General features: G+C 31.4%; 1 protein-coding gene and 1 long non-coding RNA gene across 3 annotated transcripts in view; one reads left to right on the top strand and one right to left on the bottom strand.

Annotated features, from left to right (window-relative positions):
- Positions 1 to 9,683, top strand: part of LOC134239555 (fibroleukin-like) — a 35,340-nt gene extending 25,657 nt beyond the window's left edge. Inside the window, exons 1-5 of one of the 2 annotated variants that reach the window (XM_062721722.1) lie at positions 5,426 to 5,682; positions 5,964 to 6,103; positions 6,743 to 6,839; positions 7,277 to 7,444; positions 8,880 to 9,667. In XM_062721722.1, coding sequence (XP_062577706.1) covers positions 5,451 to 5,682; positions 5,964 to 6,103; positions 6,743 to 6,839; positions 7,277 to 7,444; positions 8,880 to 9,145 — 903 coding nt within the window. In that variant the 5' untranslated portion in view covers positions 5,426 to 5,450 and the 3' untranslated portion in view covers positions 9,146 to 9,667. Of the gene's footprint in view, positions 1 to 5,425; positions 5,683 to 5,963; positions 6,104 to 6,742; positions 6,840 to 7,276; positions 7,445 to 8,879 lie in introns of those variants that run through there. The other variant, XM_062721721.1, reaches the window with a different exon arrangement.
- LOC134239556 (uncharacterized) lies at positions 8,975 to 12,357 on the bottom strand. The gene is made up of 4 exons (XR_009986246.1): positions 12,249 to 12,357; positions 10,828 to 11,023; positions 10,651 to 10,719; positions 8,975 to 9,095 (listed from the first exon to the last, which is right to left on the bottom strand). It is a non-coding gene; the product is annotated as an uncharacterized LOC134239556 (long non-coding RNA).
- Between the last annotated feature and the right edge of the window lie 2,566 nt (positions 12,358 to 14,923).

Raw genomic sequence — 14,923 nt, 5'->3', positions numbered from 1 at the left:
GAAAGGTAAATACTTTATTCACGTTTTGTAATCATCTGGGTATGTTCTTCATCATATGAAAGATTGAAAACATTCTGACAAAAATTTCTCAAAAATATTTACAAATTTAGGGTTGAAAATTGCCTAAAAATAATAGAGTTTATTTGCCTATTTTTTTCTTAAATGTCGAATAATCTTATATGTCAATGGAATAAAAAAGAATTTATTATTGAAAAATACTGTTTAATACTGTTCTATTAATAAAGTCGACGAACGGCGATGTTTAAATGAGTGTTTTTGAGATTTTTTATATTCTCTTTATGACAAGTACCCCTAAAAATGACTGAAAATGTGTAGTCGCATAACACAATTACCATTCTATGTTTCACAGGCTGCACTACATTTAATAACAAGGAAACATGTCGTGTGCTTTTGTCAGACTGATAAGCGAGTTCTTATTTATCATTTTGAAAAGTTTGAAAATCTTGTGACAAAGACTTTACCGACATAGGTTCTACCTTAAATCAGTTATTGTCTAAACAAAAATATTATATGTATCACATACAATATTTAACACAATTAGCAATGTGGCATAACAAAGAAAATCAACGTCTGTCAATAAACATGTGATACAGAAATCAAAATCCATATTTTTGACGTTATCATAAAATACGGGTTATCAGACTGCCCCTTGCGCCTTTATATACAATTCTGGCCCATAATGCTTTACATATAGTGTGCATTGATTTATTTTTCGTATATTTACTAAATTTATATAAGAATATTGCCGTACACTTTTCCCGTTGTGGACTTAATTAAGAAAATTAAGTCCACGAACTGTTTGGACAACCTGTAGTATATTTAAATAATTGTTTACTGTAGGTTGACAATTAAATTATTATGTTATATGTATTGTATAATGTCTCTTGTCCTTCTGCATCCTGTCTTCTGTATTGAATAAAATATTTATTGCCATACGGTTAATAATAGGGTTTTTGTTTGTTCTCGACACCACTTGTATTATTACTTCATAAACTTCTTTATAAAACACCTCATGATTAGTAAATATATCTTCTTCTCATTTACCAAAAAAAAAAAAATGACATTAATCATTCTTATACAAGTGTTTTATTCTTTCCTGTTTTCAGCAAAACAGTTTTCTTGGAAGATAACTAAAATAAAAATAATGTTCGAAATGCAATAGTTAAGTTCTGAATAATATTCTGAATAGCATGGTTAAAATAACTTTAATTTTCTACATACATTAGTGAATAAGAACAATAACTTTTATAACTATACTTATGGCAGTGGTGGAGTGGAATTATGTGTGTTGCGACCCCTCCCTCCTTTTTTGATTTGGTGGAAAAAGAAGGAAAAAAGTTTGTTGTGTTTAACGTAAGAAACTGTCTTATGAACAGCTAATGACATTGTAACACTTGTATATGAGAAATTTGGTTGTACAAACTACATGGAACTACAACCAACACCTCTTTACAAAACATAATTTTTCAGTTTCTGAGATTTATAATTCTTCCGTTGTCAAAAACTTTCCGTTTATCTTTATCTTTAATTAAAAATGATACTACATCCCTGTTTTTATTTATTTGCTTCATTTTCTGTAAATGTAGTACTGTGTTCCTTTTTAACCCCCTCCACTTCAATACCTTACCTACACAAAACAGGAGCAGAGCAACAGATCCCACCTATAATGTTTTGGGTGTCCCTGTTTGCTCTACTCCTCTTTTGAATTGTTGTATGGACTTTTGATCTTATATGCTGTTCATTATCTTCGCATGTTTCATTTGATGTAATAATCAAAATGTTTTTCCTGGAACATGCATCGCTAGATTTGTGAATTGTCTACTTTCCATACATGGTGCTAGAGAAAGTGACTAAAACAAGGTTTTTTTTTACAAATCTAAGCGTGATGACAGACTATTTTTTAAAACAAAAACCATTAAAGAAACAATTTGGGGACTAGAACACCTCATTCATTCGTGTTTAAATCACAGATTACGATACCGTTTTAATCAGGACTTTTGTTGTTTTTTCCATATATCTCATTGTAGATCGACATAAATAATTTGCTCCTCCTTCAATGTTTTTTTTTTTTAATTTTTTTCCTTGAACATTTTTGGGGTCACTTTCTCCTGTTTTGTCAAGAGATGCTATATAAGTGTACACCTTAGACAAATATTTTTATGCCAAAAATAATAAACATTTCAAAATTATTTCGTTTTTTCCCACAATTTAGGGAATGGTGTGCTTTTATTGTCATATGGTGTTGGAAATTTTCCGGGGCGGGAGAAGAGATGTATCAAAATATATTGACGATCGAATCATCGCAATATTTGAAGTACAGAAATGCCTTCTATTACCCAATTCTGAGAAAGGTGTGTGGTGAAAGAATATTATCTTTCAAACGTATTACATAAAATAAAAAAGAAATATTTAAATAAGTGTTTACAGAAAGTGAACTGTCATGTATATGTGATATATGTGTTGCATAATCTGTTCACGCCATCTGCATCCTGTCTTGTTTTTTTTTGAAAGCATCTTATATCATATTGTAAATAACAGGGGGTTATGATTGCACTCAGTACCACATGTATTTTCTCAGTAATGTGTTCATGAAGGACCCTCTGTTCATTTACTCTTTCATTGTTTACAAAAGAAATGACATTATTCATTTATTCTTCTATAAGTATTCTATTTTTGTCTGTTCATATCCGAAATCGAAATTCATCTCCTTGAAAAAAATTATACAGACAAAGAACCATAGATATGTACTCGTGACACCAGGCTTATTTAGATTCCTGTTTTTATACAAACCACAAAATGTCTTCATTGTACGCAGAAGCAAACATTTCCCAACCCACGGTAATGATACACTTCCAAACAGTACTGCATATTTCCAAGAAAACTTTTGAAATCCGAACTTCAGACACATTTTAATCCATATTTAATATTAAAAAAAAATACAAACAGCATAATCTTGATTTTGTTCTTGCTATTTTACATGTCTATATGTTTTACTACCTCATCTACATGTTTATGAAAGACTCCTGATTTTTTATCATTTCTAAAAAAAATGACTTTATTCATTATTTTAAGTGTTCTATTTTTGCCTGTTTTTATCTGAAATGAAATCAATCTCCTTGGAAAAGTTAAACAAACAAAGAACCATAGATATGTACGCGTGACAAAAAACCGATCTGATCCCTGTTTTCATACCGACCACAAAATGTCCTCATTGTATTCAAAAGGAAAAACTCTCCATCCGACGGTACAAAATTTAATACATATTCAAAAAATACTGCATTTTCCGAGAAAAGAAAACTTTGAAAGACTAATTTCTGACATATTTAATCCATATATAATATAAAACAATAAATATAATAGTCTTGAAATTTTTCTTGCTATTTTTAGAATATAGTATTGGACTTTTGCTCAACATTTAATAAAGCGGAAATAATGGGCAGAAATAAAACACATATATTTTGCCCACAAATCCGACAACCACTCTATCCTCAGATGCCTGGAGGTTCATGTTTGCTCTTCTCATATGTTGTATTGTTTAATGAACTTTTGATCTTGAATAATGTTTGTTATCCCCAACTCCTTCATGTTAGCGCCCCAAACACCATACCTATGACCACTAGAAAGATTTTTTTTTTGTTTTAAATGTCACAGTAAACCGTCAGTCCTTCTCCCAAATGTGTACTTGTATCATGTTACTCCTGTTCACGATAATATCACCATGCTAGGACCCTGTTACTACTGTCATTGAAAGTATTTTAGTACGTGTATAGGAATTCCAATTGACCAATAGGGCTCACTTTTACAGTTTTTGTTGCAATGGATACAACCAACTAAATCTCCACCTTATTAATTTCCATTTTTTTTTCAAAAGATACTTTGAACCCATCCTCCCTTTAAATAATCAAGCGTGCTTGAAAAAAAAATTATTTTTATATTTTGTTTGTAATTTTTCTATTCTTTGACAAATGGCGCATTGTATAATTTAATATGCATTATGTATTAAATTTCTTGTAATACCCCCCCCCCTCCTATTTTCTCTTTAAGTCAATTGGTAATCTACTTCTTCTATATTACAACAACACTTCAGGGTGCTGAAGATTACTTCCTTGTAATACAGGTGACAGTGGTACATATATCAAAACCTTTTCAAAACAATGATTCAAAACAATATTTGCAATGATTAACATTTAAATGAAAGATGAACTGTAATTGATAAATCACAAATAATTTGATGTCTTTATAACATTTTTTTTTTAATACAATAAATTGTGTTACTTTTTTATTGATTTTAAATGTAGTAAAATATAAAATCAAATATCTAAGATAATTATCCTTCTATCAGGGATTTCTTTCTTATAATTTTTGATCGACTTTTGTTGAATTTTTTTAATTGATCTAATGTCAGGATGAAAAGCTGTCAACAAATGCATACATCGCTAATGAGTTTTGTTTTATGTTCTTTTTCTAAATGAAAAAAATGCATTAAATCTTATATATGAACCTTTCACACTTATGGTTTTACATTCCAACATTTCTTTAAAAAGTAAAATACAAAAACCGAGAATATGTCATACATCTGGACTTTAAATATGAAGCTTACAAAAATAAAGACTTCTAAAAATTCAAATCTATTCTTAAGTCAAGGTGGAGGGGGAGGGGGGCTCATAATTCCTTTTTTATCAGAGAAAAATTTGATAAACTGAGGCTGGACTAAAACAGACATTTGAATTCCGTGAAAAATGGGTGCCAGTTCCATTCCATGGCACCCGATCCAACCTCTGATGTTTTGGAGGTCTGTGTTTGCTCTGCTCTTATTTTGTATTTTTTTTATGGACTTCGAGATTAAATACTGTTCGTTATGTCCATATCCCTTAAACGTATCCAATATTTTTACTTTTTTGAAAGAGGCAGGAACCTCTCTTTAATTAAATAAACATACACAAAAACTGGTTGAAAAAAAAAATTTTTGAATAACCATGGTGTTATGATTAACTGGATTTTTTTCTTTAAAGCTTTTTTTACGAGGTTGTCTTTTTAAGCGATCATTTAAAATTGTGCAGTTTTGTAACAAGAACAAAAGGTACTAAGAAATCCATTGTGCACTATTTGTTTGTTATTTTGAATTGTGTGAACATGTGAAAAGCTAATAATTATTCTAAAAAACAATAGGTGGAGTAAAGGCTAGCCTCCTCTCTGATATTACGACTGTGATCCATGCTTAATAAGCTTATCTGACTTTAACAATTATTCCATGAATATAAAAATTTAAGCTCAACATTTAAGTGGCGTTAAGGGGTTAAAGGCAATGACATATTATTGGTTGAATTTTAATCTTCCGTGTTTAGGGCTATATATAAAGCTGTGGATATTTTCAAGAAACACTTTATTCCAGAAACGCTTCGTTACGAAACAATCAAGGAAGTTAAACCATGGCTATGGTGTGGGTAGCGCTCCTTTTGTCCGGCATCGTATGTACAAGTTCCCAGTACATTTACTCAAAAGATCGTTGTGCCAGTAATGGAGAGACAATGATGCAGATTCGAGATCTTGTGATCCAGCAGGGGAGGATCCAAGAATCTGTTGATTCCCTCAGGCGTATGGTTAAGAAACTTGAAGAAGATGTAACTAAGACCCATGAAAATGCTAGAATTGTCAGGAAAGGTAAATCTCTCTCTCTCTCTCTCTCTCTCTCTCTCTCTCTCTCTCTCTCTCTCAGTTTGTTTGGATGTTAATTGATATGATAATTACATAATTGTAAATGTATTTCTCTTAAATTAAGGTTTAAAACATTATACAGATTGTCGCGATTACTATTTACACAGTCACAATAATTCTAGCGTTTATCTCAAAGATCCCATGGGTAATAAGAGTAAGGTGCACGTGTACTGTGATATGGAGACATTGAGAGGAAGCCGGCCATATCTTTTTCTTTTTTCTTTCAGAGTTAAACATATATAAAGATTGCAAAGACTTCCATATTCGTGGTAATACAGAATCTGGTGTGTATAAGATACATCCATTTGGTAATAACAGCAAGATCAGAGTCTTCTGTGACATGTTGACAGAAGGTGGAGGGTGGACAGTAAGATCTCTCTCTCTCTCTCTCTCTCTCTCTCTCTTCAGCTCCACCATCAATTATAGCTACTCCTTCTTTAACAATTTATTAATATTTGATTTTTAAAGCTGATATCAAATCGTTTCGCTGAATGAACATTAAGTAGTTGTTCTAGTTTATTTTACAGGAAGAAAATGAAATTCCAAAATAAATATTTTTTTAATTACACTGTAGAAAAAAAAATATATAATATCATAAATTTGATAACGAAGTTTTTTTTCTACTTTAAATAGTTGTTGGGATCAATATAATACGCAAGTTTCGAGTTTATGATAAATTTGAAAGACATTTGGCAGGAAATAGTTGAAATACTTTAAAAAAAAATACCGTTACTTATTCAAGAAAGTTTGTGCCCCACATCTTTCCCTCTCTCTCACTTTCTCGCTCTCTCTCTCTCTCTCTCTCCCTCTCTTTCTCTCTACATAAACTTTCACACTAGTTTTTAATACCACTTTTTTGTTTTTGCTTTGTTTCAAACTGTCCTGTATATTTGTCTACAGATACGTCTGTTTTGTATTTGTATAATTTGTGTGAAAGTAAAAAAAAACTATCCAAAAAAAATAATAAATAAATAAAAATAACCTCCTATTCTTCATAAAACCTTAGGCTATCCAGAAACGTGTGAGTGGTTCAGTGTCATTCGACAGAAACTGGACGGACTACAAGACGGGATTCGGGAATCCTAACGACTCCTACTGGATTGGTAAACTCTATACAGTTATGAAATGACTACAGAAGACATAGCAAATTTATGGCTCCCCAAAGGGTTAGAATTCCAGATGCAGAAATATTCCCCTCCCTCGGGGAACCATTAATTTGCTATTGCCATTGTACCCATTCTATAACTGTGTAATATTTTTTGATGTTTTAGGGGATGATAATTCTTCTGATTATTAACAGTTTAAATTAGCATTTAATTTTTGTAGCAGTTAAGATGAAGTTTATAACAAATTATGTAAAATACAATATATAACAATTTCCCTACTTTGATTTCAAAACATGTGTGTTCATTGCTGCATGCACTACACAATTAAAAATTTCTGCATACCTTCATAATCATATGTTGAATTATATGACAACTTGAAATAAATATGTTTTGCTTTATGAATTCTTTATATATAACACGACGATTTATTTAAGGAAATGACGTTATACATCAACTTACCAAAAGAAGGAACTCCTCCCTCTTCGTATCTATCACACTGACTAATGGGAAAAAGCTCTATGAATTATACAACCAGTTCTCTGTTGCTGACGAAACCAACAACTACCGACTTTTTCTTGGCGGGCCAGCTACCGGGACCCTGGGTAGGTAAACGGAAAAAAGAATGTATGAATGACGACCGATAAGGAGAGAGAGAGAGTTTTTCTTGTGACAGAAAGACAAATACCAACTCTTTCTCTGAGAATCAGCCCTATAGTTACGTAATAAATGGAGGGGGATGTGTGGATATCACTATTTTGAAAGTAAATTTTTCATTGTATATTTAAAATCAAGAGTCCATACTATAAGAGCCAATCAGTAATAAATTGCTAAAAGATTGAACATTTCCTCGTCATAACCACTACATGCGTACTTGTACGTAATGTTGTCAGATACATAACTCATACAGAGAAATCATATTAGGTGTTAAACGATTATTGAATTAAAAAAAACAACTTGCATTGGAAATGTAATTAATTACAGTCGATAACAATGACTTTTTGTAATTATCACGCTTTTGTGTTGCAGATATGCATAGTAGACTTAAGAAAAGCAATACAACAATAAAGAAAGAAGTTAACCACACAAATTGTTTGTACGTGTAGTCGCACAAATTTGAAGAATTCTTATGATTAATGTGTTGATAAAATGGAAGAAAAGCTATTGTTTCCTGTACTGTTAACTTAAAGAAGTGCACCCCCCCCCCCAAAAAAAAAGAAAGAAAAAATCAAACCTTTATTTTCTAATATTATAACAATTTATTGGTTCATGAAGCTATTGTTTATTATTATTTCCTGTACTGTTAACTTAAAGAGGAACCCCCCCCCCAAAAAAAAAATCAACCGTTATTTTCTAATGTTTTATCAATTTATTGGTTCATGAAATTATTATTTTAAATATCCCTTCTTTATATGTACGTATATAGGCTTACCCATTTCAATGTTAAAAAAAGGCTTCACATGAATGAAATAATAATAAGATTTAATGACGTCACCCGCTTGGCGCTGGGTTAGAGCCGCGAAGTAAGGAATCTTTACCTCGCAGGTTCCAATCGAACTGTAGGAGGTGCAGACTGGTCCTTCGGATAAGATAGTATAAATCAAGGTCCAATGTCGTAGTAGATGCTGACACGAAAAACATAGCAAACTGCTCAATTGCCGTGTATAACATGTATTATAAAACAAAATTTCTAGTTCTCAACCGGCAAGTGATGGCGTCACCGTATGAGTGAATAATGCTCGAGAGGGAGGCTAAACTACATACATTCAATCAGTCAATCATTCTTTAATTTTTATTTCTGTTGAGACTCATCAACATACAGTCAAAAAAGAAGTCAAATGACAACAGAAAAACGACGTTAAATATAAAATGAAAACATTGTTCATCTATTGTAATTGAAAGCAATGCAATTTAAAGTAATTCAAAAACGTTTTTATTGTTGAATACTATAGATGCTTTAAGCTTTAAATGTTTAGTAAATAATAATGATCTAATCTGAAATAGGTGTTCATGTTATATTTTTCTTTGATAATTTTACAGGGGACTCTATGTTACACACTGGTTACCCCTATTACTATGATCTGTCTGGGATGTACTTCAGTACCTCAGACAGAGATAACGACGGGTGGAGTTTCGGTAACTGTGCTGCTGTCAGTACCCGTAGAGGAGGCTGGTGGTTTAATGAGTGTCACCGAGCCTTCCTTAACGGTCAGTGGTTCCCGGGGTCCTGGATCAAACCATGGTATCCTACAGTGACTAAAAGTAAAAAGATAAAAGAGACTCTCATAATGATAAAACCTACCTGACTTTTTATATCTTTATATCCATACTTGTTCACGCATGATATGAAAAGTTATATACTTGTATTATAGATGATGAAAACTTGATTGTTAGACATAAATGTTGGTATTGATGTTATATTACATAACAAATTTATAAATATAATACCATTTTGTGTAATGAATTTAATGAAAAATCCCAATATGCATTATGTTTAAAAATAGTTTTATACATGGAACCTTACTTCCTAAAAACAAGAAAATTGCATTCAATCATTCTACATAATAAAAGTTTTGTTTCTATATAAGTGTCTTCTTGCTATTTATCAAATAATATTATGAAGTATATAAATAACAAAGGAAATGTTTTATACACTCCATGAATTTTAACCGATACCCGTGAAAGGTCATATGACTGGTGAGAAGTAGTATATAACTCTATCATTCTATTATCTCTGTACACGTGTGTAGTTAAGATTTATTTTCATATACAAACACTTTTCTTTATTAGCAGGTGCAATGTGTTTATAAAGTGTGCAGAAAATGCTGCATTTAAACGTCAAATCAATAAATGGGGGAACAAAAGATTATATGATTTAATTTGATGACATTTAGGCTGAAGGCCTTGACAGAGCAACGTCATACGAAAAATTAAATTTCGCGCTCTTTTTGAGGAGTTTGAAATTTAAGCTTGCTTCAGAAACCTTAACTTTATATTGATATATACGTTTGTTATTTAGACATGAATGCTAGAGATTCCATTATTCGAATGCAAATGATGTCGAATCTATGGAGCACGATTTTAGGCGCACGATTGGGGATATATTACTCTACTTTCCTGCATTGGTCAATAAACCCCTTTCCTGATTTGAGAAATACTCTTTAACCAACCTGTACATGTTATCCGCCACCTGATCCTTTCTAATCGTCCTAATCAAATCGGATTTTTCTTAAAATTTGATAAAGCTATTCTTGAGATGGGGGAGAGAATAGAAGCCTATATAGGGTAAGGGATGCGGATAAAATATACAGGTTAATAAAAAACATATCTAACATTTAAGAATTAAAAGGTAATAAAAAGTTCAATGCTCAAATGAAGAAAAATATATACCCAAAGTTGGCAAAAAAAAGTCGTGAACTGCTCAATATTTACTGGACGAGATCGGTTGCGTTTTCATCTACTCGCATGTGCACAATAGACGCAGCAATTGCGCTTGATGCATGCGGGTGCACAATTAAGGTCAAAATTACTTAGTAATTAAAAAATATTAACAGAGTTATCCCGCTTTCCCTAAAAATTAAAATCTAATTTGTACATTAAACTCTTGTCTGAAAACAGGCTAAATAAAGATGTAGAGAGAAATGAAAACAAGTTTTATCTCCAAACCACTTAATACTATCAATTAAATCTATATTTTCTGTCTCGTTATAACTAAAGAAATATTCGTCCTAAGGTAATAAATACATGTAAATACACATGCATCTATAAAAAAGGACAACATCTGTGTATCCACATGTAAGTAACTGATTACCTGCTCACTATGCCGCCTATAACACTAATTCACACAGCCCGCATTCTCATATCGAGTCACAACATGTTCCTAAAATAAACATCAGTCTCGTTATAACATAAGTCCATAAAGCAATGCAAAATAGGAGCAGAGCAAACAGATAAAAGACGTAATCAACTGTAAATAATAGAATATCACCTGAAGAAGAAAGAAGAGGATGACAATGTGGCAATGGCAATTTGAATAACTCGTGGATTCACTGCTTCCGGTCAGAGAAGTCGAAAAATATTAACAGAGTTATCCCGCTTTCTCCAAAATTAAAAATCCAACCCCTTCTAATTCGTACATTAAACTCAATATGAGTTTAAAATGATCAATGAAGCTGAACCTTCAGCTGAAAATAGGCAAAAAAAAGTTGTAGAGAGAAATGAAAATAAAATGATATTGCTGGAACCATTTTAAAAAGACGCATTCTATTATTTTTTTCCCAGAAGTTAGATATCTGAATCAGAAAATATCCTTTTTAAGTTGTTGTAGGCTAAAGTCAATTGAAAGAATCCAGTGACAACATGATGTCATTCATATCTTATTATAAAATAATGTATCCTTTTATTACTTAAAGCAATAAAATTATAAATGAATGTATTCAAAGAAAATTGTTTTGTTTTGAAAAACCCTATGATACTGTTTATTTTGCACCAAACATGTTTCCGTTCAAATTTACACAAATTGCGAAAGTGTGCATATTTTCGATAATGACCCAGAGACCAAGAATTATACAGGAAGAAGAAAACCGGAAGTTTCCTCTTTAATAGATTAATGTATTCACCGTTATTTTAGAGCATGAAAGAAGATTTACACATTTAATATCTTTTTCGTGTAAAAATAGAATGTAATCCATTTGTGAGAAAAAAATGATATTGTGTCTTGTTTCTTATCACATCAAGAGTAGACAGTTTCAATGTATGCTTTTCGTATTTCAAAGGAGTGATTGCTATCTGGATTTGTAGTACAGATTATGCATATGCTATTGTGTGATATCTTGATAAGTAGGTATAAAATATTAATTTATTCTACGTTATCAAGTGTTTATACAATTTGTAAGAAACAATGAGAAATAATTGAATATAATTTACTTTGATTCTTTTTTTATGTTTTATCAATGATTTAAAAAGAAAGTTTTGATTTTTCAGACGTATTCCCATTTATCTTTTTCCTGTTTTTTATAATTCATATTTTTTTACTATAATTAGTATGCAAAACACTTACTTCAGTACAGTGGAGCCTCATTTATTCGGACGCTTTGGTTCCTAATCAATTTTTCCGGATATGTGAAGCTTCCGGATATCTGAATCACCAGTTAAACAACATAAAATAAAATTTAAAGATTTAAAACTTCTGTTCCGATGAAAAGGCTTCCGGATACTGAAGCATCCGGATATCTGAAGGTCCACTGTACTTGTACTTTACAATAGAATTTTTTAAGTAAAGATTAAACCGCATGAATGAACAATGTATCGTAAGGCTGTGATACATACTTCAGTATAATTTGCAATACAGTATTTGAGCTCAAAAGTCAATTAGATAATATAAAATAGAAGCAGAGCAAATATACTGACCTCCATAACATCGGAGATGGGATCAGGTGCCATTGAGGAATATGCGTCGCCTGCCAACCGCTCACCTTCTCAGTGCTCCTTGTCATGTTCGGGAAAACACCCGGAAAATACGTCGACAACTCAGTGCGTACATGATGACCTACCTATATTGGGACATTGTGGCTTTCGGTTTATTTCTGTTTTCTTGTGAAAATGAAATTCACAAAGTGCTTGTATTTTATTGATATTCCATAACTCTATATCCCAAACATATGATCATAGAAGAGCCAAAAGATGATGTCACATTGACAATTGTTAAAAGAAATGAAAACGTAGAACAAGAAGAATACGACGTTTTGAGACAACAAAGACAGACAACTCATAACGATGATCTCTATGTCTACGCAAAGAGACAGAGCGGTGGAATTTATGACGTCACAATCAGGGACCAGTCATTAATACATGATAACACGATAACGGACATTCTCAATGATAGTAGTATAAAGACAGCAGTAAAACAGGATATAAATTTATATGACCATCCAAAAAGGGCAGGACAGGACACCTATGATAATCCGACAAAACTTTCTACTGTAACAAAACTCACCGACAATGTGTATGGACACGTGAATGAGAATTAAAATACGATGTAATGATGGTCCGATGCTGAAAAAATACAGAATTTCATCACAACTCTTAACAATGATGATTATTAACCAACTGAAAAAAAAAATTCTTTTATTCATATTGCAAAATGTCTGTCTCTTACCGGAAACAACAAAGCGTAAGTTTCTTTGTCAAAATAAAGTGCCGGATTGATTGCAAAAAAAAAAAATAATAAGCATACCTTGTACCCATCTTCAAAGGATCTAATCCCTGATAGGGTTTATAGCAATGATGTTTTTGAGAAATAAAAAAAAACTACTCATATAACCTAACTATAAAAAAGTTAGGAACGAGTATTCATTTTTCTTGTGAAAAGTACATATAACTTTACTGTTTTGAAGTTTAGTCATAACTTTAATGTTAAGACTTAAACCTTACTCATATTTATTAAGACTTTATCAATCTGGAAATGATTTCATTTATTTATTTATTTATTTTCTTTTTTGTAAAGCACTTAAAAAAAATAAAATTCATTTTTGAATGAAATAACTTTAAATTACTGTGTAGTTATCATTAAGAAATTGTTTTGCAAACATATAATGTTATATCCAGTAAAACGAACGGATATTGTCTTATATAAAAGATGGTCATGGGAGAAGATGCTTAGGAGGAGTACTCTGTGTTAATTTTATTTTAAACTCATTGATTTTAATCTAGTCTATATAAAATTGGAAGTAATAAATGTCTATTTGACAATATATCCTCTAAATATTCAAATATCGAGTTGAATGAAAAGATATGGAGATAACGAACATTACTCAAGATCAAAAGTCAATTAAACATTACGAAATAGGAGCAGAGCAAACATTGACCTCCAAAACATCAAAGGTGGTCCATAGAACATAACGAAATAGGAACAGAGTAAACACTGACCTCCAAAACATCAGAAGTAGTGGTGAATGGTGTCAAAATTTAATTAATCTTTTTTATTACATGGTGATGAATGTAAACCTATTGAGTTTGAGAAAATTATTTAAATCAAGAAAAAATAAAGATAGGTAAATTAAAATGTGCCCAAGATAGAGCACACTGTTGAAATATGTTACTCACCTTAATACTGTATGTACATCATAAAGATCCGGTAACTGTCAGATTTCGTGACAAGAGTCTGAATGGATTTATTCATTCTCAAAATGGAGTTAATATAAGTAAATTCCTCAAAAGAAAAGCAATCCTAAAATTGAATACCCCTGTACATATTTATTTAATAAAGTTTGCAGGTGGATATAACTGTAAATATCACATATAAATAAACAAAATAACTGTTGATATGATGTTTTCAAATTAATTACTTATGCAGCAATATATATTGTACCTTCGTCACCTGCTTACGGGGATTGTATCTTCTAGCTATATTCCTTTTCTCCATATATTTTATTTCAATAAATACAACACAATATCATCAATATCTTTTTCATCGTCTATTCTTATCTGATGCAATATTTATTCTGAAAATTAAATGAAAGTTTCTAAGTGCCAAACACTCAATGATACATAATTGCGTACGTGTATCATAGCTATGTTTAATAGAAAACGTATATATTGCATTCCATTATTATACAGGAAGCTTAGATCATTAAGATAGGAATAAAACCAGACGTACAAAAATTTAACCATCACTGAACAAAATGGACGTTGAAATTTGGACGTTTGTGATCTTGGTGATAGTTTCTGTTTGGTCTATCCCGATCCAGAATCCCAGAAAGACGTATCAACTGTAATTAAACCTTAATATGAAATAAATGAACAAATAAAAAACGCCACTATCTGTAACTGAAAATAGATTCAAAATAAGTGCAATATATTCAAAAGAGTTTCCATCTGCAAGCAAACACGAAGTATAGATATGTAATTTCATGGGTCGGTCGGGTTACAGGAAACAAACATAATTTGTTTAAGATCTTTAAATATTATGAAGCAAATAATTTGTGAAGGACTCATTTAATATCATTTGGTTGTAATAGGGGAGATGCGGATATAGAGACGACGAACAGTATTCAATATCAAAGCCCAAATACAAATTTGGAGCA

The sequence above is a fragment of the Saccostrea cucullata genome, unplaced genomic scaffold (assembly GCF_032062105.1).
Source record: "Saccostrea cucullata isolate Sc308-1 unplaced genomic scaffold, CSIRO_AGI_Scuc_v1 ctg3066, whole genome shotgun sequence".
Classification (NCBI taxonomy): domain Eukaryota; kingdom Metazoa; phylum Mollusca; class Bivalvia; order Ostreida; family Ostreidae; genus Saccostrea; species Saccostrea cuccullata.
This window is presented reverse-complemented; position numbering and strand designations above follow the sequence as displayed.